Source organism: Mastacembelus armatus, chromosome 8 (assembly GCF_900324485.2).
Source record: "Mastacembelus armatus chromosome 8, fMasArm1.2, whole genome shotgun sequence".
Lineage (NCBI taxonomy): Eukaryota > Metazoa > Chordata > Actinopteri > Synbranchiformes > Mastacembelidae > Mastacembelus > Mastacembelus armatus.
In genome coordinates this window covers 18166460-18190392 of record NC_046640.1, presented here as the reverse complement: position 1 = coordinate 18190392, position 23933 = coordinate 18166460, and the positions used below count along the sequence as shown (strand labels likewise).

The following is a 23933-nucleotide window of genomic DNA, read 5'->3' as shown; positions in this document are numbered from 1 at the left end:
CGGAAACCAGATTGAAAGTGTTCGTATAAGCTATTGGCGGCAAGGTGGGTATGGACCTGGTGGTGGACAACTTTTTCAAGAATTTTAGAGAGGAACGGGAGATTGGAGATAGGGCGGAAGTTGTTAAGGTTCGCAGGATCGAGGCCAGGTTTTTTTAGGATTGGTGTGATGATGGCTGTCTTGAGTGATGGGGGTACGATACCAGAACTGAGGGAAGTGTGAATAATGTGGGTAAGATGAGGAAGGAGAGAGGGGAGACAGAGCTTGACGAGGTTGGTTGGTAGGGGGTCAAGTTTACAGGTTGAGGGTTTGGATTTGAGGATCAATGAAGAGATAACGGTGGTGGGTGGAATGATAAAACTCGAAAGCGGGGAGGATACTGATAGACAGGGTAGGGTACAGTGGAGGCAGTTCGCAGTGTCACAGATGGGGGGAAATTGCTGGTGTATATTTTCGATTTTTGATGAGAAGAAATCCAGGAAGTTATTGCACAAGGTGGTGGAGAGTGAGGGGAAGAGAGGAGTATCGGGAGGGCCCAATAAATTTTTGACAGTGGAGAAGAGGGAACGCGTGGAGCCAGAGGCGGATACAATAAGAGAGGCATAGAAGTCAGATTTTGTTTGGGTAATGGTTTGCTTGTACTTCAGTATGTGGTTTAGGTATAAGTCCTTGTGGGTAGATGAACCGGTTTTTTTGAAGAGACGTTCAAGGCGACGGGCTTGGGTTTTGAGGAGGCGGAGTTCGGGGGTGTACCACGGAGCAGAGTGCGTAAAGGATACAGATCTAGTTTTGAGTGGGGCGAAGTTGTCGAGTAGATTTCGTAGCTCACGGTTGAAATTGGATAACATGTTGGAGAGGGACGGTGTATAATTAGAACATGAAAGGTTGTTGAGAGCAGCAGTGAAGGAGGGGAGGTCGATGTTCTTTAAGTTACGGAAGGTGATGGTGCGGGAGAGGTGGGTTTTGAAGATAGGTAGTTTGGAGTTAAAGCAGACTAGTTTGTGGTCGGAGAAGGAGGTGTCGAGGGTAGAACATGACTGAGCTGTGACGCCAGAGCAGCAGACTAAGTCGAGGGTGTGGCCTAGAGAATGTGTTGGGGAGGTGATGTATTGTTGGAGCCCAAAGCTGTCCAGACAGGAAATGAAGTCTTTTGTTGTGGTGTTGTTGGGATTGTCGAAGTGGATGTTAAAATCACCAAGAAGAATTATGTTGGCTGACAGAGAGATGAGGTTGGCTAAGAGGTCAGACAGTTCATCCAGGAAGGTCGGGTTGGGTTTTGGTGGGCGGTAGATAGTGGCCAAGAAGGTTGGTGTGTGACCGTGAATACGTGCTATGAGAGCTTCAAAGGACTGAAAGGTGACAGTGGGGTGGATGGATATTTTGTATTTAAGGTTGAACAGTATGGCGAGGCCGCCACCGCGTCCCGAGAGGCGTGGATGGGTGAGATATGTGAAACCAGGAGGAATAGATTGATTAAGTTCAGTGAAGTCGTAGGGCTGCTGCCAGGTTTCAGTTAAGCACAGGATGTCGAGATTGTGTTTTAGAATAATGTCAAAGATGAGGGATGCTTTTTGAGAGAGGGAGCGAACGTTAAGTAGCCCAAAATGAGTGTTATGGAAAGGTGTAGAGTCCATGTGTCTGGGGATGTTAGCTAGAGCAGAGTGGTTGATCAGGCGTATACCAGGTTTCCTCGGCTGAGGTCGGGAGGATGACCAGATGGAGGGGATTGGTAGTATGGAGTCAGATAGTCAGGCTTGTGGGACAGAATGGACAGGTTGTCCAGTGTTAGCGTGTGGGGTACAGTGAACTGCATGTTGAATGTTGGTGGAAAGTATATGGGAGCCCAGGCGGTTGGGATGCAGACCATCTCTTGCAAAGAAGGCAGGTCGGTTCCAGAAGAGGTTGAAGTTGTCGACGAAATGGAGATTGTAGGACAGGGAGACAGACTTGAGCCAGGTGTTGAGATTGAGGATTCTGCTGAAGCGGCCAGAGCCTCTTCCAAACGTGGGGATGGGACCAGACATGAAAATAGTCTTACCACAGTTGCTTAGGAGGTGGAGGAGAGAGAGAAAATCCTTTTTAGTTAGTTCAGACTGGTGGAGTGACGTGTCACAAGTTCCGATATGAACAATCATTCTAATGATGGAAGACGGAAGTGTTGGCAGTAATCCAGGAAGCATGGCCAAGATGTCTGAGGTCGTAGCTCCAGGGAAACAGTGAGTAGTGGCGTTGAAAAAGCGTACATTCCTTATAGTTGAGTCTCCGATGATTAACGTGGTTGGGGGGAAAAGGGGGCGTGGAGAAGTCGCCAGTAGTTGGCCGTTTGAGTCCTGTCGTCTTGTTGACTGGCGGGGAGGCGGGGCGGTGACATCAGGTGCTGAGGTGGAAGATGGAGGCGGCAGTTCGGTTGGTCCGTAGCTAGGGTGCCCGTGAGTGTGCCTGAGCACGGCCTCGCGAAGGATCCTACGGCGCACGGATGTAGTAGCTGAGCGGGATGGAGACTGTTTTCCGCCGGGGCAACGGGCTTCGCGAGGAGCACTTGGACTAAGGCGGGGGCAGCGGGTGTCGTCAGAGGGGAGCGAGAGCAGGTGACGGCGCCGAACGACATTGGCGGGTGACGGGTGTTGTTGGGATACCGGAGCGGAAAGATCCGGTACGTGATTGGCAGATGAGACAGTATGTAGGTCCGGAGTGGGAGAAGACAGAGGTGCAAATCGATTGGAGAGGTCTAGGGAGGGACGCGGAGACCCGTGGTGATATTTTTTCCGCCCACGAACCGCAACCTCGGTCCAGGAGGACCGAAGACATGGTGTAGAAGAGGAGGAGGGTCGTGGACAGGTTGACGGGTCCCATGGGGCAGTGTCCTGGAGAGTGAAGGTAAGTGTGGAGATCTTCCTCGACTGCTCGAGGGCAATGTCCCTGAAGCTAGTCAGTATGGAGTCTTTCTGTTGGAGATCGTGAGAGAGGCGGCGTATTTCCTGCTTTAATTTGGTGATTTCATTGTTTGCTAGGCGGAGTAGTAGATTGGCATTGTCCGAGTTGGTATTGTCAGGTAGTGTTGGCGTTGTTGTTGTTGTTCTTGGTGTTGATGGCGTTGTAGGTGCCTCACTGATTGTGTCGGTCGCCATCTTGTCGGTCGCCATCTTGGCCTTTCTGAATAATAGACTCAGTGTGACATTTGAGTGTAGTAGGGCACTACTGAGCTATACAGTTCGATACAGATGTCTTCCACCTCTACTTATCTGACTGCAGAGAGGACGACAGAGAACAGTGGACACACAGTTTAACATGATGGACTATAGGACAGGACTGCTGCTTTTAACCATCTGCTGGGCAGGTGAGAAAATATCTGCAAAGCTTGAAATCAATCTGTTTTCAAGAAGGTGCAAACTTACATCAACTAACTATTTTCTGGTTTGTCTTGACAGTTGTTGATGGTCAGACTCTGACACAATCTGGACCAGTGGTTAAAAGGCCTGGAGAATCCCACACATTGACCTGTACAGCCTCTGGATTTGACTTTGGTGGCTCTTGGATGGCCTGGGTCAGACAGGCTCCTGGAAAAGCATTGGAGTGGATTGCTTACATTAGCAACGGTGGTGGCAGCAGCAAATACTACTCTCAGTCAGTCCAAGGCCGGTTTACCATCTCCAGAGACGACAACAGACAGCAGCTGTATCTGCAGATGAACAGTCTGAAAACTGAAGATTCTGCTGTTTATTATTGTGCTCGAGAGTCACAGTGACTGGAGTTGGTTCAGCAGCTGTACAAAAACCTACAACAGCCTACTCAGTAGCCTGATGGGTTCTAGTAATGATGTAAAAAACCTTGGAGTTATTTTTGACCAGGACATGTCCTTTAACTCACACATAAAACAAATCTCTAGAACTGCCTTCTTTCACCTGCGCAACACTTCCAAAATTAGGAACATCCTGTCTCAAAATGATGCAGAAAAACTAGTCCATGCATTTGTTACCTCAAGGCTAGATTACTGTAAATCATTACTATCTGGATGTCCCAATATCTCCATAAAACGCCTCCAATTAATCCAGAATGCCGCAGCCAGAGTCCTGACAGGAACTAGCAAGAGAGATCATATTTCTCCTATATTGGCTTCTCTTCATTGGCTCCCTGTAAAATATAGAATAGAATTTAAAATCCTTCTTCTCACATACAAATCCCTTCATAATCAAGCTCCTTCATACCTTAAAGACCTCATAGTACCATATTATCCCAATAGACCACTTCGCTCTCAGAGTGCAGGTCTACTTGTGGTTCCCAGAGTTTCCAGAAGCAGACTGGGAGGCAGAGCCTTTAGTTATCAAGCTCCTCTCCTGTGGAACCAGCTCCCAGCCTGGGTTCAGGAGGCAGACACTCTCTGTACTTTTAAGGCTAGACTTAAAACCTTCCTCTTTGACAAAGCATATAGTTAGGGCTGGCCTCAGGCAACCCTGAACCATCCCTTAGTTATGCTGCTATAGGCCTAGACTGCCCGAGGACCATTGGTGCACTGAGCTCCCCTACCACTCCCCCCCCCCCCCCCCCCTTTCCCTTCCCTCTCTTCCTCTCCTCCTACCTCATGTATATTCCACCATTGAATGTCACTAACCTTGTGCTCTCTCTCTCCCCTAGTTTGTGCTCTCTCCCTCTCTCTCTGTTCTCTCTGTACCTTCTGCAGGTGTCCCTGGTCCTGGAGCTGTATATCGCTGATCTGCAGTTACTGGTCCCACCAACCTGCAGTGTCTATCTGTGGTTTATTGTTGCTGTTCTTTTCTCTCTGCTCTATCCACTCACCCCAACTGGTCGAGGCAGATGGCCGCCCAAACTGAGCTCGGTTCTGCTGGAGGTTTTTTCTTTCGTTAAAGGGAGTTTTTCCTCTCCACTGTCGCCAAGTGCTTGCTCATAAGGGATTTGTTGGGTTTTTAGTTTTTATAAAGTGCCTTGAGATTATTTGTATTGTGATTTGGCTCTATACAAATAAAGTTGAATTGAATTGAATTGAATTAATGTTTTTCCTCCATTTTCTTTCATTTTGTTTTAATAAATAAACACTTTCCTCTACATGACACAAATTCATAAAGTCTGTCCCGAAGGAAATAACAACAATACACAACAATAATAAGTTTTAAAATAATAACTTGTACAAAGATAAAGGCAAGAATATGCTTGTTATATACAAATATAACCAAAAGCTTCTGTGAACATTTGTTCTTGCTAAACTAGTTTATTTGAATGTGATTTGCAGAAAGCATATTTTTAATTTGGGTTGACATTTTACACAGTGTTTCTATGCATTACAGTGGCTCTTGAACAAAATAATAAACAGCAGAATTTTGAGTTGTCAGAATGTTAATCTGCAGATAACGCTGCTGCCTACGGCTGTCACTGGAGCCAGCAGACTGTTCTTAGACTGACATCTGCTGGGCAGGTGAGAAAATATCTGCAAAGCTTGACATCAATCTGTTTTCAAGAAGGTGCAAACTTATATCAACTGACTATTTTCTGGTTTGTCTTGACAGGTGTTGATGGTCAGACTCTGACAGAATCTGGACCAGTGGTTAAAAGGCGTGGAGAATCCCACACATTGAGCTGTACAGCCTCTGGATTTGACTTTGGTGGCTCTTGGATGGCCTGGGTCAGACAGGCTCCTGGAAAAGGACTGGAGTGGGTTGCCACTCTTCATAGCGGTAGCGGTAGCAGCGAAGGACTGGAGTGGGTTGCTTACATTAGCAGCAGTGGTGGTAGCAGCAAATCCTACTCTCAGTCAGTCCAAGGTCGGTTTACCATCTCCAGAGACAACAACAGACAGCAGCTGTATCTGCAGATGAACAGTCTGAAAACTGAAGATTCTGCTGTTTATTATTGTGCTCGAGACTCACAGTGACTAGAGTTGGTTCAGCAGCTGTACAAAAACCTGAGTTCCAAATCCAATCCAAAATTTCTCTCAAACTCTGAGAATAAAACGTTTTGTATTTATTGTTAATTTATGTTTTTAATATGAAATGTAGGAAATTAATGAATTAATTAATCAAAAACAATAACGATTAAAAAATATAAATAATACATTTTCCTTACAAAACAGCCAAGGACACCACAATGGGCTGATGAAGTTATTGTACAGGTTAGAAATAGTGAAATGTTAAAGCTGTAAGATGAATTCTGGCCACTTGATTGTTCAGTTAATGGCCTATAAAATACATAAAAATGTGGAAGTGAAATAATAAAAAATAACGCTGCAGTTTGTTATAATAAAACTAGGACACAGTCAGTGTCAAGCTCTTCTCACCTTTGTCACTATAAAGACACAATCCCCAGTTAATCACTGAGCTTAACTGACAGACTGAACTAGACATTTGTATTGACATCACACAGAAACATGTAACTGCTGGATCAGTGACTACAGCTTCATCTGTTGCTGCTCATCATCTCACTATGTCAACAAGATTTCTACATCAACATCTGGAATGTTTAAAATGATTTTGGTGAGATGCAAATGAATGATTCAACAATATGTAAATGAATGTAGCTCATAAGGAAGTGCAGTGTGGGTCTGTGTGTCAGTGAGAGGACAGAAGAGCTTCAACATCAACCATGTTCTCTGTAGCTCTGATACTGCTGCTGGCAGCTGGATCCTGTGAGGCGCTTTCAGTGGATTCACACTAACAAACACATTAGAAACACTGAATATTCAGATGGATGATGGAGATAATGTTGATTTCTGTTTCCACAGGTGTTCACAGTCTCAATCTCATCCAGCCAGACTCAAAGGCTGTGCAGCCTGGACAGTCTTTGACCATCACCTGTCAGGTCTCTGGTTATTCTCTGACTGATGACAGCTATGCAACAGGTTGGATCAGACAGCCTGAAGGAAAACCATTGGAGTGGATTTTACATATGTGGGGTGGAGGAGACTTTTATCAAAATGATGCTTTGAAGAACAAGTTCAAATACCAAACACACACTTCTACTAGTTCTGTGACATTAACAGGACTGAATCTGCAGCCTGAGAACACAGCTGTTTATTACTGTGTACATAGTGTTTGGTACTGGAGCTGGTTGTCACTGTGACACAAACACTGACAGACCTGCACAAAAACCCTCTAGCCCAGGGGTGTCAAACTCATTTTCACCGAGGGCCACATCAGCATAATGGCTGTCCTCAAAGGGCCATATGTAACTTATAAATGTAACTAAATGTAATCGAATGTAATGTAAAATGAATGTAACTTGTCCTTAATGTCAAATAACTGAATTTATTACTTATTCAAGTTACAAGCATAACAGTTGCACAGAAAAAATATGTTTGCTCGTTCCTCTGTTATAACATAAATCCTTTTAATTTGTCAGGTTATGAAACCCAGATAACTCCATCAATCAAGGATCAAACTATCCAAGTGAATAAAGAAAAATCAAATCAAACATAAGTTATGACATTAACTTTGTTCAAACCTTCAACAGCTCGTCAGTGACAGAGAGATCCGAATTCACGCCTCTAATAAAAATTGGTAACTGCGCTGGACAAGTTGTTGCTTTTCTTGAAGGCTAGCTTTGGCGTACTTAGCTCCGCGTTTGGTGTCAAAATGCCGGCGTAGATTATAGCTACTCTTTGACAACCGACACCGCCTCGTAACACAAAAGACATACCGGTCTTTCTCCTTGAAGCACAAACAAATATTCGCTTTCCCATCTTTCTTGAAACAGTCTTCTATCTCTATCAACTTTTCTCTTTCTGGACATTTTGGGGTTATTATTTAACTCTCAATTCCACTTGTTGGCATTGACGTGGAAACACGTCTAGTGGCGGGGAGCGGTTACATCGCGGGTATCACAGTCGACAGGCATTGTGGGAAATGTAGTTTTTGGTCAAAGCACGCTTTTGAACTATTTCTTTAAACACTCAGACCTTTTATGCTCTCGCGGGCCACATTAAATGACGTGGCGGGCCACATTTGGCCCGCGGGCCTGAGTTTGACACCCCTGCCATAGATCTTCACTGTCATCCTTAAGTACATTTTATAAGTTATGTCCTCAAGTTTAAGCACAACAACTACTCAGCTATATTTAGGCATTAAAACATGTTGGTCAGGTAACTAGAGATTTCCACTGACATCACACAGAAACATGTAACTGCTGGATCAGTGACTACATCTTCATCTGTTAAATCATTTGCAGCTCATCATCTGACTATAAACTTCAACTTTAAACTTAAAGTTTATGTCAAGATTTCTACATCAACTGCTGGAATAATTTCTCTCTCTCACTGTTCCTGACTGTTTTACTTTTCATGCCTCTTTATTTTTCAGGACTGTACCTCCAACATATCATTATACAAATTCACATAGTGATACACATTCCCCACCCATTCTGCTTGCTCTGAATATATTCCTGTCTCCAGGGCTAGTTTTCTATAAAAGACACTTCCTAAAATGTTGTTTATTTAGAGGTGAAGAATCTGAAACAAGAAGATTTTTCTGTTTGTCATTGTGCTCAAGAAACACAATAACACAGGAGACTACAAAACTGTCCAAACACACTGCACACTGATCTCTGAGTATTAGACTTTGAAAACAAATGGTTAAACTAAACAGGAATACTGAACAAAACCTCCACAGAGTATCAGACCAAAACTGGCAGTAGAACATATGATGAGTCAGATGAATCTAACCATGGAGAATAACAATGGATCTAAACAGGCACATATGAAGGAAACAACTGATGGTGTGATGATGAATACTGTACAATTACTGACATTTACCCCACCATCAACCATCATTACTGCCCTAACAGTCTGGTAGAAAACAACAACAACCTGTCACCTTCAGCTGTCACTCCAATCTGGTTCAAAGAGTCTGGGCTCAGTGCCATGTTTCAAATAAATAAGAGGCCTTTGGTTTTTTCTTCATGGAGGGAGAAGGGAGAAGACATTCTGGGGGATCTAGTCAGTGATATTTCCCATAATAACACTTCCTCTTTATATGTCAAATTAAAGTCAATTTATGGAAAACAAGTCAAAAACAAAAAAATCACCAACCTCATCCTCTAAAATGTTTCTAATAAAAATTATGTGTTAACTTCATTCAAGACATTTTCTTAAAGTAAAGTTTAAAAGTAAAGATGTTTACCATCAGCAGTGACAGCAGTGCCATTACCTGGTGTGTGGCTGAGCTTTAAAGGTACATTTCAAAATCAACAAATTCTGAAAAATACTGATATTGCTCCATAATCAACTGCACAACTGCAACAACATAAAGACAAGCAGGATGAATCCTGGGCCTTTGTTACATTAACTCCTTCTCACATTTGTATCTGATTTGACTTTTAAAAAATTAAAAAAAAAAAAACAATCTATAAATACATGAATGACTCCATGTTTTTCTCTAAACTAAATGATGTAGTTCATTGCACAGGGGTTCTCAGTTCCTGAGCACCTGTTTCTCTGTATGTTTCTGTGTTCAAACATCTGTAAAAAGTGTGAACATTAGAGACATTGATGCAAATCTGCAAACCAGACACAGCAAATTTCATTTTTTATTCAATTTACACAATCCTATCTGCTGTCACTATTCCTTTTTGGAGCAAATAAGTAAAGTAACATTTTAATACTGATACATTTAAGTTAATCAAGAGTCTGATGTACAGACAGATAATGACAGTTCATAAATAACTGCACTTAAACAAACAATGTATATATGGTTTACACAAAGATAAGATAACATTTGTGGTGGCTCTGGTGTTTGTTTCCATGGTTGTATCATATCAGTTATTGTAAAGCTGATTGTAATTAATATATTTTCCAATAGTCATTCAATATTCATTTACACTACCAAAAGTCTGGACACACTACACTTTTGAATTTAATGAGAAAGTGTGTCCAAATTAAAATACAACTACAACACATTTATGAATCAGTAGTTTATAGTAGCACTGATCAGATTTATTGGCTCTGGGAGGATCAGCATTAATGTTTGATTCTATGCAAACTTAGTGACCTTCCCTTTCACTCAGCTATAAAAACTTCACATCAGACTGTCAGTGCAGTTCACAGCACGTCAGTTTCAACATAAACAATGTTGTCTGTAGCTCTGCTGCTGCTGTTTGGCAGCTGGATCATGTGAGTCATCAGTTCAGTCAGTATTTCATGTTCTGCAGTACAACCTGATGACTGGTGACACAAGATGTTTGTCTTTTTAACAGGTGTGAAATGTGAACAGCTGACACAGCCAGCCTCTGTGACTGTGCAGCCAGGTCAACGTCTGACCATCACCTCTCAGGTCTCTTATTCTGTGAGCAGCTACTGGACAGCTTGGATCAGACAGCCTGCAGGGAAAGGACTGGAGTGGATTGGAAGCAAATATACTGGTGCTTCATACTACAAAGATTCACTAAAGAACAAGTTCAGTATTGACGTATACTCTTCCAGCAACACAGTGACTCTGAACGGACAGAACATGCAGCCTGAAGACACTGCTGTGTATTACTGTGCCAGAGACTCACAATAACACAAACCATCAGTAGACCTGAACAAAAACCCCTCAGTGCCTGAAAACCTGTAACATGAAGCCACCAGAGGAGGAGCCCTCAGACCACTAATGATTTTATCATAGTTCACAGAAGACAGTGTTGCAAAAGTAAAGTGTCCTGAAAATGTGTAAACAATATAAAATAGATTATTCTTCTATAATGACATTCAGTAAATCATAAAGAAATTAGCATCTTTAGTTCTCTTTAGTCAGCTTCACTGATATGTTAGAAACTGAAACTTCTTCATGACTCAAACCAACTGCATTGTCTCTTCCAATGAGTTAAAGAGCAAAGTTTTAATTCATATTATTCTATTAACAGTTTTTTTCAGTTAAGATTTTCTGTCAGGGAAATAAAAATAGATCTCTTTGCTTTTATTTCAGTGAAATTCCTCCAATCACGTCTCAGGTCTGTGATGTGCTTTTGTCACCAGATAAGAGTCGACCTTTGGCAACTACACAAATTCAATTCAAATTCATATATTTTTTACATTTATCAAACAAGGTCTATGATGACCAGTCTGGTTCACTCCTTCCTGAGAGGAGGAGTCAATGCAAAACTCAGATGTCTTCCACCTCTACTTATCTGACTGCAGAGAGGACGACAGAGAACAGTGGACACACAGTTTAACATGATGGACTATAGGACAGGACTGCTGCTTTTAACCATCTGCTGGGCAGGTGAGAAAATATCTGCAAAGCTTGAAATGAATCTGTTTTCAAGAAGGTGCAAACTTACATCAACTGACTATTTTCTGGTTTGTCTTGACAGGTGTTGATGGTCAGACTCTGACAGAATCTGGACCAGTGCTTAAAAGGCCTGGAGAATCCCACACATTGACCTGTACAGCCTCTGGATTTACATTCAGAGAGTACAGGATGAACTGGGTCAGACAGGCTCCTGGAAAAGGACTGGAGTGGGTTGCTTTTGTACACACTGGCAGTACATCTGTCTATTACTCCCAGTCAGTCCAGGGTAGATTCACCATCTCCAGAGATGACTCCAGCAGTAAACTTTATCTAAAGATGAACAGTCTGAAGACGGAGGACACAGCAGTTTATTACTGTGCCAGAGACCCACAATAACACAAACCATCAGTAGACCTGAACAAAAACCCCTCAGTGCCTGAAAACCTGTAACATGAAGCCACCAGAGGAGGAGCCCTCAGACCACTAATGATTTCAGACCAGTTTACTTTTGGAGTAAACAGGGAACAGTTGGTTGATTTTATATGTTCCTTAATTTATCAATACCATTTTTATTACTCAGACAGTAAACTCACTGAACATTAGTAAACAGTAAATTAGACTGACTTTAAAAACTTAGAGCCTAACAAGAAGTTCATCTTCAGAAAGTTTTCTTTCCATTTCATTTGTCACCAGTTTAGGAGCCTTCAGACCACTGATCTGACATATGACATTAAGACCACACATACACAAACTTGCTGTAAAAACAATCAAAGTTAACATTTTTGAAAATTTTCAACTGGGTCGTGATTTTAAAATGACATAAATTCACATATCCATCATATTAAAGGTCTTCACACTGTAAACAAACATGTAACATTTAACCAAGAAAATGTCTTTAGTAAAAATGTTGATTTAATGTTTCCTGTGAACATTTTAAATTAGTGCTGATCAACCTTTAATTACAGTCAGATGAATCAAAAGATCAGGACACTGCTTTTATCTGTGAAGTGTTAATTCACGTGAGGATCCTGATTGTTTAACATAAGAACTTGTACAAAGACAAAGCCAAGAATATACTTGTTATATACAAATATAACCAAAAGCTTCTGTGAACATTTGTTCTTGTGAGATGAATGAAACAACTAATCCTGCTGTTAGAAACACTTCAGAGAGCCTGCTGTCTCATCTGATACTCACCTACATTATATAATTCACAAAACACGTCTGGCTCAATGAATATATTAAACACTACAGTTTCACTTATATACTGTAAAAATATGCAATAAAAAAGTATCTATAGCTGAATAAAACTTAAAGCTCCATTGGCAGAAAAGAACTAGTGCCTGCTTCCAGATTCTCTAAGTTGCGTTTTATATCTACATTTATCTGAATTTTTAACCATTTATGAAAAAGTCACGAAATTATTTAACAATATTAATATAATCATGTCTGCTGTCATAAGTTTTGTTTAAAACAAATAAAGAGAAATACAAGTTAGTGCCCAAAACAACTGAAAATAATGTTAATTAGTTTCTATTGCATCTATCATTGTTACTCTAGTGTTGATTTTAATATGTTCCAATAATCCAGGGTCATGTTAATATAAACATTAAAAATAGTAGCAATCATATTTATTGTTTTTAATTACAGTAGGATGTATTTAAGTTTTTAAAAAGTAATTACAGTATCTTAGGAATAAATAGTTTTCAGGAACAGTTGAAGTAAATGCTGGGACCTTTTCAACATGTTACAGTTAAATGTGCAATGAAATGAAACATTCATATCTAAGGCAGAGCTGATTTCCAGCCATGTTTTCACTGAACAATGAACCAACTATTATTAGATCTGATCACACCAACACTGTAGCTCTTATGAGTCTGATTCTATGCAAACTCATTGACCTTCCTCATACCTATAAAAACCTCCAGTGAGACTGTCAGAGTAGTTCACACATCACTTTCATTAGAAAACATGTTTCCTGTTGCTCTGCTGCTGCTGTTGGCAGCTGGATCATGTGAGTCTCTAGATTTGACTTAGAAAACTGTTCATTTTTACAGTGTCACTTGATAATTTGTCATAATATACTTTTTTGTTTTTAACAGGTGTGAAATGTGAACAGCTGACACAGCCAGCCTCTGTGACTGTGCAGCCAGGTCAACGTCTGACCATCACCTGTCAGGTCTCTTATTCTGTGAGCAGCTACTGGACAGCTTGGATCAGACAGCCTGCAGGGAAAGGACTGGAGTGGATTAGTAGTGACACAACTGTCAAAGATTCACTAAAGAACAAGTTCAGTATTGACTTAGACTCTTCCAGCAAGACAGTGACTCTGAACGGACAGAACATGCAGCCTGAAGACACTGCTGTGTATTACTGTGCCAGAGACCCACAATAACACAAACCATCAGTAGACCTGAACAAAAACCCCTCAGTGTCTGAAAACCTGTAACATGAAGCCACCAGAGGAGGAGCCCTCACACCACTAATGATTTCAGACCAGTTTACTTTTGGAGTAAACAGGGAACAGTTGGTTGATTTTATATGTTCCTTAATTTATCAATATCATCTTAATTACTCAGACAGTAAACTCACTGAACATTAGTAAACAGTAAATTAGACTGACTTTAAAAACTTAGAGCCTAACAAGAAGTTCATCTTCAGAAAGTTTTCTTTCCATTTCATTTGTCACCACTTTAGGAGCCTTCAGACCACTGATCTGACATATGACATTAAGACCACACATACACAAACTTGCTGTAAAAACAATCAAAGTTGACATTTTTGAAAATTTTCAACTGGGTCGTGATTTAAAAATGACATAAATGCACATATCCATCATATTAAAGGTCTTCACACTGTAAACAAACATGTAACATTTAACCAAGAAAATGTCTTAGTATATTTAAACTTTGAGTTCTGTAAAGTTTTTGTTTGTAGCTAAAACTGTTTCTTATTCTGACCATTAGACACAATATTAGAAGAAAAATCTGATTTTACCACACAGAAATAATTTTCTGAAGCCTATTCAGATTGTTTTTTTATTCAGATTGAATGAAAACTCATTAGGCTCAAACCACAACTCTCACTATATATTGACTGAAACAAGAAATGTCTATGATGACCAGTCTGGTTCACTCCTTCCTGTGAGGAGGAGTCAATGCAAAACTCAGATGTCTTCCACCTCTACTTATCTGACTGCAGAGAGGACGACAGATAACAGTGGACACACAGTTTAACATGATGGACTATAGGACAGGACTGCTGCTTTTAACCATCTGCTGGGCAGGTGAGAAAATATCTGCAAAGCTTGAAATCAATCTGTTTTCAAGAAGGTGCTAACTTACATCAACTGACTATTTTCTGGTTTGTCTTGACAGGTGTTGATGGTCAGACTCTGACACAATCTGGACCAGTGGATAAAAGGCCTGGAGAATCCCACAAATTGACCTGTTACGCCTATGGATTGGATTTTGGTGGCTACGGTATGAGCTGGGTCAGACAGGCTCCTGGAAAAGGACTGGAGTGGGTTGCTTACATTAGCAGTGGTGGTGGTAGCAGCAAATACTACTCTCAGTCAGTCCAAGGCCGGTTTACCATCTCCAGAGACAACAACAGACAGCAGCTGTATCTGCAGATGAACAGTCTGAAAACTGAAGATTCTGCTGTTTATTATTGTGCTCGAGACTCACAGTGACTGGAGTTGGTTCAGCAGCTGTACAAAAACCGACTGGACTTAGTCTTACTGGGATCACATTTCCCAACAATAGTTACTCATATCATCAATAAAGTCCAATTCTAAATAGAAACCTAGAAATATCAGCAGCAGATTTGACTGGTCCTGTTACACTCACTCTGAACCTGATTCTTTCTCTTTTCAAAATGAGCAAATTTCCACCTAATGTGAGGCTGAAAAAACACACTGTCCCACAGATTCAGTAGAAGAGATTCTGCTTGTTGAGGGAGCTCTCAAAGAACCAGAGCAGCAACACATACATGATATTAGAGTATCAGCAGAGGAACAGTGAGAAGTATCAGCTGTATGAATATACACTGCAGTCCACTGTTTATCCAGCTGGGACTAAGCCTGTGCAGTGATTGTGGAGCAGAAAAAACAGCTGATGTCACTCAGCTAATCCAAATCCTACAGTGCTGCCTGGACTGATGCAAACACAGTTAAAAACTACCATTATCTCAGTCCATATAACTGTCTGTGCTTTGACCTTCTATGGGGTTGGAACAAAAAAAGTTGACAACAAACAGACATTTGGAGACTGTAGACTCAAATCCAGGCTCAGTCCACACCAACTTTGACTGACAACAACCAGAATGACCCATATCCAGATACTAACAAACTGCTGAGTCACATCAGTGGCTTTTCAACTCCCACACAACAACACTGAGCATGACAAACCAAAATTATTTGGGGTCATATGGAGACAAACAGTTTGACATGAAAACACCAACCTGTTTCTGCAGGTTCAAGGCATTTCCTTTCTACCATTCAGTCCTAACATCCATCAGGTTTCCCTGTCTCATGTCACAGTGGTCAAACATTTTGGATACAGTGAGTTTATGCGACTCTTGTTCAAACTAAGTTAGAAAAACATTTAAATGCAGGTTATTTCTGTTTGTAATAGACGTTTCTATTTCCGCCAACACCACGTGTGTCTGATTATTAAACGTTTTGAACAGGAAAAGCAAAGAAAGGGGGAGGGCCATGAGTCAGTAATAAAATACATTTTTCTAATATCTTGACTTTAAAAACTCGTCTAATGAGAAATTCATCCTTAGAAAGTCAGTTTCTGCAACATAACATCAACAAAACAAACAAACAAACCAAAGCAAACTTTTCACTGAAGAAAAGATCACATCAGTTTAGTTTCAGCATCAACCATGTTCTCACAGTCTGATAACAGTCAGATAAATCACCAGGATCAGGACACTGCTTTTATCTGTGGTGAGTTCATTCCAAATTTACATATTTTAGTAACAACAGTTTAGTGTGTGGACTGTTTCTTCACTAAAAGCCCAAGGACAAGACAACAATGTGCTGAAACCAGTCATTTATAAAACATTTACACAGTAAGTCTCATAAATTAATATATATTATTTCCATTATTCCATTACATTATTACACACACACTAAAAGTTATTTTAGCGTTCTTTCTCTGTCTTTTTAATAAAATAAACTTACTGAATAAAATGTTCCCACATACAGTGAAACCATCTACTTCATTATAAGGTCAGTCTTTTCAATCTGTGTTTAAAATGATATTTGTGAGATGCAAATGAATGATTCAACAATATGTAAATGAATGTAGCTCATAAGGAAGTGCAGTGTGGGTCTGTGTGTCAGTGAGAGGACAGAAGAGCTTCAACATCAACCATGTTCTCTGTAGCTCTGATACTGCTGCTGGCAGCTGGATCCTGTGAGGAGCTTTCAGTGGATTCACACTAACAAACACATTAGAAACACTGAATATTCAGATGGATGATGGAGATAATGTTGATTTCTGTTTCCACAGGTGTTCACAGTCTCAATCTCATCCAGCCAGACTCAAAGGCTGTACAGCCTGGACAGTCTTTGACCATCACCTGTCAGGTCTCTGGTTATTCTCTGACTGATAACAGCTATGCAACAGGTTGGATCAGACAGCGTAAAGGAAAACCAATGGAGTGGATTTTACATCGAAGGGGTGGAGGAGACTTTTATCAAAATGATGCTTTGAAGAACAAGTTCAAATACCAAACACACACTTCTACTAGTTCTGTGACATTAACAGGACTGAATCTGCAGCCTGAGAACACAGCTGTTTATTACTGTGTAAATAGTGTTTGGTACTGGAGCTGGTTGTCACTGTGACACAAACACTGACAGACCTGCACAAAAACCCTCTAGCCCAGGGGTGTCAAACTCATTTTCACCGAGGGCCACATCAGCATAATGGCTGTCCTCAAAGGGCCATATGTAACTTATAAATGTAACTAAATGTAACCGAATGTAATGTAAAATGAATGTAAGTTGTCCTTAATGTTAAATAACTGAATTTATTACTTATTCAAGTTACAAGCATAACAGTTGCACAGAAAAAATATGTTTGCTCGTTCCTCTGTTATAACATAAATCCTTTTAGGAGGACACAGCTGTTTAATACTGTGTACGTGGTGTCACTGTGACACAAACACTGACAGACCTGAGCAAAAACCCTCTAGCCCATGTGACTGAAACACATAACCACATATGTTCTAAATGTTAAGACAACAAAACATTAACAAGGTAAATACTGTGCTAATGTAACAAACAATATTTTTAAAAATGACTTAGAGGTAGAAGAAAACCTTTGTTACTGATACAGTAGTCTAGTTGAGTATGTGAATGTATTTATGCTGTTTTCATTTGACCTACACTGCAGCTGACATCAGTAAAACATTTCAAATATTAATAAAAATATTTATATAAATGTTTTGAATTCTGCTGCAGCCTGCACAACAATAAAATAGACTCAGAAAAAATGTCTTCAACATGAAACATTTTCACACTTTTATCTTTGTGTATTCTGATGCATAGAGAAGATGGGAAACCACTTTTCCTTCCTACTTGCAATGAGGTAGAAAACAGAAACATCTAACAAAGATAAATTAACAATAGTTTTATCTCTTCCAAAGTACAAATCAATAAATAAATACACACATGGTTTGCAGTTTTCATTTTGTAATGTGGTCAGGTTAACACAGGCAACAGTTGTAGGTAAACTACTTATGGAAATGATGTGTGTTACACATTCTATTACTAAACCTGTAGAGGGCAGTCTATGCAAATGATTTCTTCCTTATAAACACACAGCTGTCACAAAATGTGTCACTGGAAACGTTTCATACAGTATATTCTAAAACACTGATTAGAAGAATTGAACAGCAGAGTCTATTACAGAACAGAAATCATGATTTCATGGAGCTAATTTATAGTTACTATTCATGGTGAGAAAATGATTTAGGCTTTAACAAAGTGAAACATTTCTTTTGTAAATATAAGTTTGATGGATGATGATCATTATTTTGTTATTTACAGGAGTTTGGAGTGAGATCAGACTGGACCAGTCTGCCTCAGAGCTAAAAAGACCTAGAGAGACAGTGAAGATGTCCTGTGTCATATCTGGGTATAGCATGACAAGCTCCTACATTCACTGGATAAGACAGAGGCCAGAGAAAGCTCTGGAGTGGATTGGGAGGATGGACACTGGATCAAACTCTGCTAGCTATGGCAGCTCCTTTCAAAGCCGTTTCATCATGACTGAAGATGTTCCCAGCAGCACCCAGTACCTCCAGGTCAAGAGCCTGACAACAGAAGATTCTGCTGTTTACTTCTGTGCTCGACAACACAGTGACTGGAGACAGTGAAGCAGTTGCACAAAAACCACCACAGACCACAAGCAGCAGTTTGACCTCAGTCACATCTGGATTTTGTCAACACCATTAAAATCACTTTGATATATCCACATCACATTTATAGATATTTTACCATAAACTCATGAGTAATAACTATTTTCATCATTATATTAGATCCATCACAGCGATTATCAAAAGCCTTTCACCTCCTAACAGACATTAAAACAAAAATACCAGCATCATATTTACAAGTACCAACTACACATTACATGAACCAAGACTGAAAGAGTAAGAAGCTGAAAAACATTTGATCAGTGAAAACTCTGGATAGTGACATGATGAGATGAAAATACAGCAAGTTTTCAGAAGAGAGAGACGACTGTATGTTGGTGATTAGAGTAATTTGACTAATGATGAACAGTCTTCATACTAAATCAAATCTATCATTGTTTTGTTTTTAATTTTATAGATACATGAGACCAATCTGTATTTCGTGGTTTCAAACTTGTAGTATTCAAAACCTGTTTTAAAGTATTCAATTCTAGTCTAGTATTCAAAAACTGTTTCGAGTCAATCTGTATTTCGCACATTTAATTTAATACAATAACACAATAAAAATAATTTTAAAAATCCACCATGTCCCTTCCAGGACTCTGTAAAATGCATGTAAATAAAATTCAACTTGTTCTTGAATTTGAAGCTACAAGTTAATATGTTAATCTGTAGGAATCACAGTTTTGCTCATGTCGGTTTTGCAGTGAAACTTTTTTTTAAATTCAAACTATATTGTAGTCTTCAAACATTATTTCTTCATGAAACATAGTTGCATAAGTCATTAATAGTTTAATAGTCAGAAAGCATATTTAGTAAAAGTGATAAAATGTGGTATTTGAAAATACTGCCTGTATGTCAGTCCCTCCCACATTATCCTGATGCAAATCTTCAGTGTGTGCAGTGTACTTCTGTCCTGCTGACTGGTCTTGTACTTTGTGTGAACCATCAGAGGTCACAGTGTCAGGATGATGAACACACTCACTCTTCTGCTGGTTGCTCTCTGTCTGCCCTGTGAGTTCTCCTGCTTCTTGCTGTTTTATCATTTATGGTCAGTCAGTGATAGTAGAAAACTTCCCACATGACTGTCTCACTTTCTCCTGTGTGGATTTTCTTTTCCATTTTATTTCATCAGGTTGTACAGGTCAGAGTATGGAGTCTGTTCCTTCCAGTTCTGTAGTAAAAAAGCCTGGGGAGACTCTCAGTCTGTCCTGCAGGGGATCTGGCTTCACATTTAGCTGCTGTGTTATGTTTTGGGTAAGACAACCTGAAGGAAAACCACTGGAATTGATTGGGAGTGGGTACTCTGATTCCAGTAGAAACACTTATGCAAACAGTGTGAGAGGACGTGTAGAAATCAGCAGAGATGATGGCAGCAGCATGGTGTATCTGAGACTGTCTAATCTAAAACCAGAGGACTCTGCTGTGTATTATTGTGCCAAAGACACACACTGACTCAGAGAAACACAGAGGCTGAACAAAACTCCACACAAAACACCCACAGGTGGCAGTACAATATATGAATTTGAATAACACTAGCTAGAGACATTATGGCAACGCCTAAAAACACACACACATACACACAGACACAAACATACCCAGGTATGGACATTATTCAAACAACAGTTGATGTTTTGGTTTTTGACTTCCCTTTTTTTAGTGTCTTCAGTCACCAGCTGCTTTAACTGTGATAGTTAATAGTGTTTTATTATTAACTCTAAAAGACAAGTGCTAAAGTATAAATATAATGTATTTGAACATTTTTACATGATATATTCAATATGTGAAAGCCCATCAAATGCTGCTCAGCTGCTCAAAGAAACATTATTCAAATTTTAAAAATCTAAAGATCAGTAGCAGTGAAAGAAGCTCCAATGAAATGACATGAATGAGAGCTAGATAGATAGAGAGACAGATAAGATTTTAGTGATGCCCATGAGGAAACTCAGTTGTTGCAGCAGCATTATTTGACAAGACAGGGCAGTGAAAAAAGTCTAGGGTTTAGAAACAATATTCAAGATAATTCTTACAAGAAAATAAAAACATTATGGAAAGGTATGAACAGCACTAGGTGACAGAAGGTGACAGGGATTGTTCAGGATGCTGGACAGGTTAGATAAGATAAGACAAGATAAGATAATTCTTTATTGATCCCACAGTGGGGAAATTCAATTGTTACCACAGCTACAAGACAACAGTAAGGTGCAAAGAATGAGAAATAAAAAAGTGTGCAAATGTGTGCAGAGATTAAACATTTTAAAAATCCAACATCCTCCTCTCACCCACCACCTCCACTGAGTCCAGAGGACACCCCAGTACAGAGCTGGCTCTCTTTAAAAGCTTGCCTAACTGTTTTTTGTCCCTGTCTGTGATCCTACCACTTCAGCAGACCACAGCATAAAAGACTGTTGATGCAACCACAGTGTTGTAAAAAGCAAACACAGAGCTGCTGTAACAGGCTGCCAATCCATGCAGCACCAGAAAAGGACAGAAGCTAAGCTGACATTTGACACATTAGCCCAACCTCCATCTATAACTATCAGTGTCCTTCTCTATGCAAATTGAACTTCCTCAAAGTCTTCTATTGTATGGACACACACACATATATATCTTGCTGTCTGTTTCAGAAACAGAGAAGCTCCCATCACCTTCAATAACAACCATGTTCCCTGTAGCTCTGCTGCTGCTGCTGCTGGATCCTGTGAGTCTCACTGAGGCACAGACAGTATGATCACAGCTCACTGACTCTTCACTGCTATTACACTGATTCAATATTTAACATGTTTTTTTTTTTGTTTGTTTGTTTTTAACAGGTGTGAAATGTGAACAGCTGACACAACCAGCCTCTGTGACTGTGCAGCCAGGTCAACGTCTGACCATCACCTGTCAAGTCTCTTATTCTGTGAGCAGCTACTGGACAGCTTGGATCAGACAGCCTGCAGGGAAAGGACTGGAGTGGATTGGATACAAATATACTGGTGGTTCATACTACAAAGATTCACTAAAGGACAAGTTCAGTATTGACTTAGACTCTTCCAGCAACACAGCGATTCTGAACGGACAGAACATGCAGCCTGAAGACACTGCTGTGTATTACTGTGCCAGAGACCCACAATAACACAAACCATCAGTAGACCTGAACAAAAACCCCTCAGTGCCTGAAAACCTGTAACATGAAGCCACCAGAGGAGGAGCCCTCAGACCACTAATGATTTTATCATAGTTCACAGAAAACAGTGTTGCAAAAGTAAAGTGACCTGAAAATGTGTAAACAATATAAAATAGATTATTCTTCTATAATGACATTCAGTAAATCATAAAGAAATTAGCATCATTAGTTCTCTTTAGTCAGCTTCACTGATATGTTAGAAACTGAAACTTCTTCATGATTCAAACCAACTGCATTGTCTCTTCCAATGAGTTAAAGACCAAAGTTTTAATTTATATTATTCTATTAACAGTTTTTTTCAGTTAAGATTTTCTGTCAGGGAAATAAAAATAGATCTCTTTGCTTTTATTTCAGTGAAATTCCTCCAATCACGTCTCAGGTCTGTGATGTGCTTTTGTCACCAGATAAGAGTCGACCTTTGGCAACTACACAAATTCGATTCAAATTCATATATTTTTTAAATTTATCAAACAAGGTCTATGATGACCAGTCTGGTTCACTCCTTCCTGAGAGGAGGAGTCAATGCAAAACTCAGATGTCTTCCACCTCTACTTATCTGACTGCAGAGAGGACGACAGAGAACAGTGGACACACAGTTTAACATGATGGACTATAGGACAGGACTGCTGCTTTTAACCATCTGCTGGGCAGGTGAGAAAATATCTGCAAAGCTTGAAATCAATCTGTTTTCAAGAAGGCGCAAACTTACATCAACTGACTATTTTCTGGTTTGTCTTGACAGGTGTTGATGGTCAGACTCTGACAGAATCTGAACCAGTGGTTAAAAGGCCTGGAGAATCCCACACATTGACCTGTACAGCCTCTGGATTCACATTCAGCAGCTATGCTATGAACTGGGTCAGACAGGCTCCTGGAAAAGGACTGGAGTGGGTTGCTTTTATACACACTGGCAGTTCACATATCTATTACTCCCAGTCAGTCCAGGGTAGATTTACCATCTCCAGAGATGACTCCAGCAGTAAAATTTATCTAAAGATGAACAGTCTGAAGACGGAGGACACAGCAGTTTATTACTGTGCCAGAGACCCACAATAACACAAACCATCAGTAGACCTGAACAAAAACCCCTCAGTGCCTGAAAACCTGTAACATGAAGCCACCAGAGGAGGAGCCCTCAGACCACTAATGATTTCAGACCAGTTACTGAGAAATGACAGTCTTTACATATACTGTATACAGCACTGAAAATGAAAACAAAGACCTACAGGGGGCAGTTAAAAAACCGAACAAATGACATTAAGATCAGTTATGACATTAACACACATACACAGACAAACAGGTGGACCCTGCAATAACACCAGGTCAAACTGGTTTATAATTTTTATATCAAATCTTCTTTCCCTTTCGGCTGCTCCCTTCAGGGGTCACCTCAGCGAATCATCTGCCTCCATTTAACCCTATCCTCTGTATCCTCCACATCCAGACCAACTATCCTCACTACATCCAAGAACCTCCTCTTTGGTCTTCCTCTAGGCCTCCTTCCTTTTTATATCACATACATGCATGATATATCCACTATGAGATGAGATGAAATTAACTTTATTAATCCCAAAGGGAAATTCAATGGTCTGCAAACTATAAACACATTTAACCAAGAAAATGTATTTGGGGCATATAATATATTAATATAAGCATATAAGCATTGAAATAATGTTCCATGTCTACATTTCAGATTACTACTGATCAATGTTTAATTAATGTCAGATGAATCATAAGATCAGGAAACTGCTTTTATCTGTGATGTGTTAATTCACATGAGGATCCTGATTGTTGTTTGGCATCTTTTAGCAAAACTTACTAACATTTTAACTGTGATGACTTTGCTTTTCTATATTTAAATACATTTATTCACTTGGCAGATGTTCTTTTTCAATGCAACATGTAAATGACAACAGTTCATCTATTTTCTGTCAAAGGTCAAATTTGTATCAGGACAATAAGAAGAAAACTTCATGTATTTATCACAGGAATAAACATTGAGTTCTGTAATGTTTTTATTTGAAGCTAAAATAGTTTTTTTGTTTTTGTTCTGTCTGATCAATCAGTGTGTAGGCTGGAAGAGTTTACACAAAATATCATTAGACCAAAAATCCAAT

At 39.9% G+C, this 23933-nt stretch overlaps 1 gene segment (V, D, J or C); it reads left to right on the top strand.

Annotated features, from left to right (window-relative positions):
• The first annotated feature begins 16596 nt into the window (after window positions 1-16596).
• On the top strand, window positions 16597-18870 carry LOC113140618 (Ig heavy chain V region 1-72-like). The segment is given in 4 exon segments: window positions 16597-16639; window positions 16736-16852; window positions 18177-18188; window positions 18280-18870. Coding segments are annotated over 4 exon segments (501 nt in total).
• Window positions 18871-23933: the final 5063 nt, after the last annotated feature.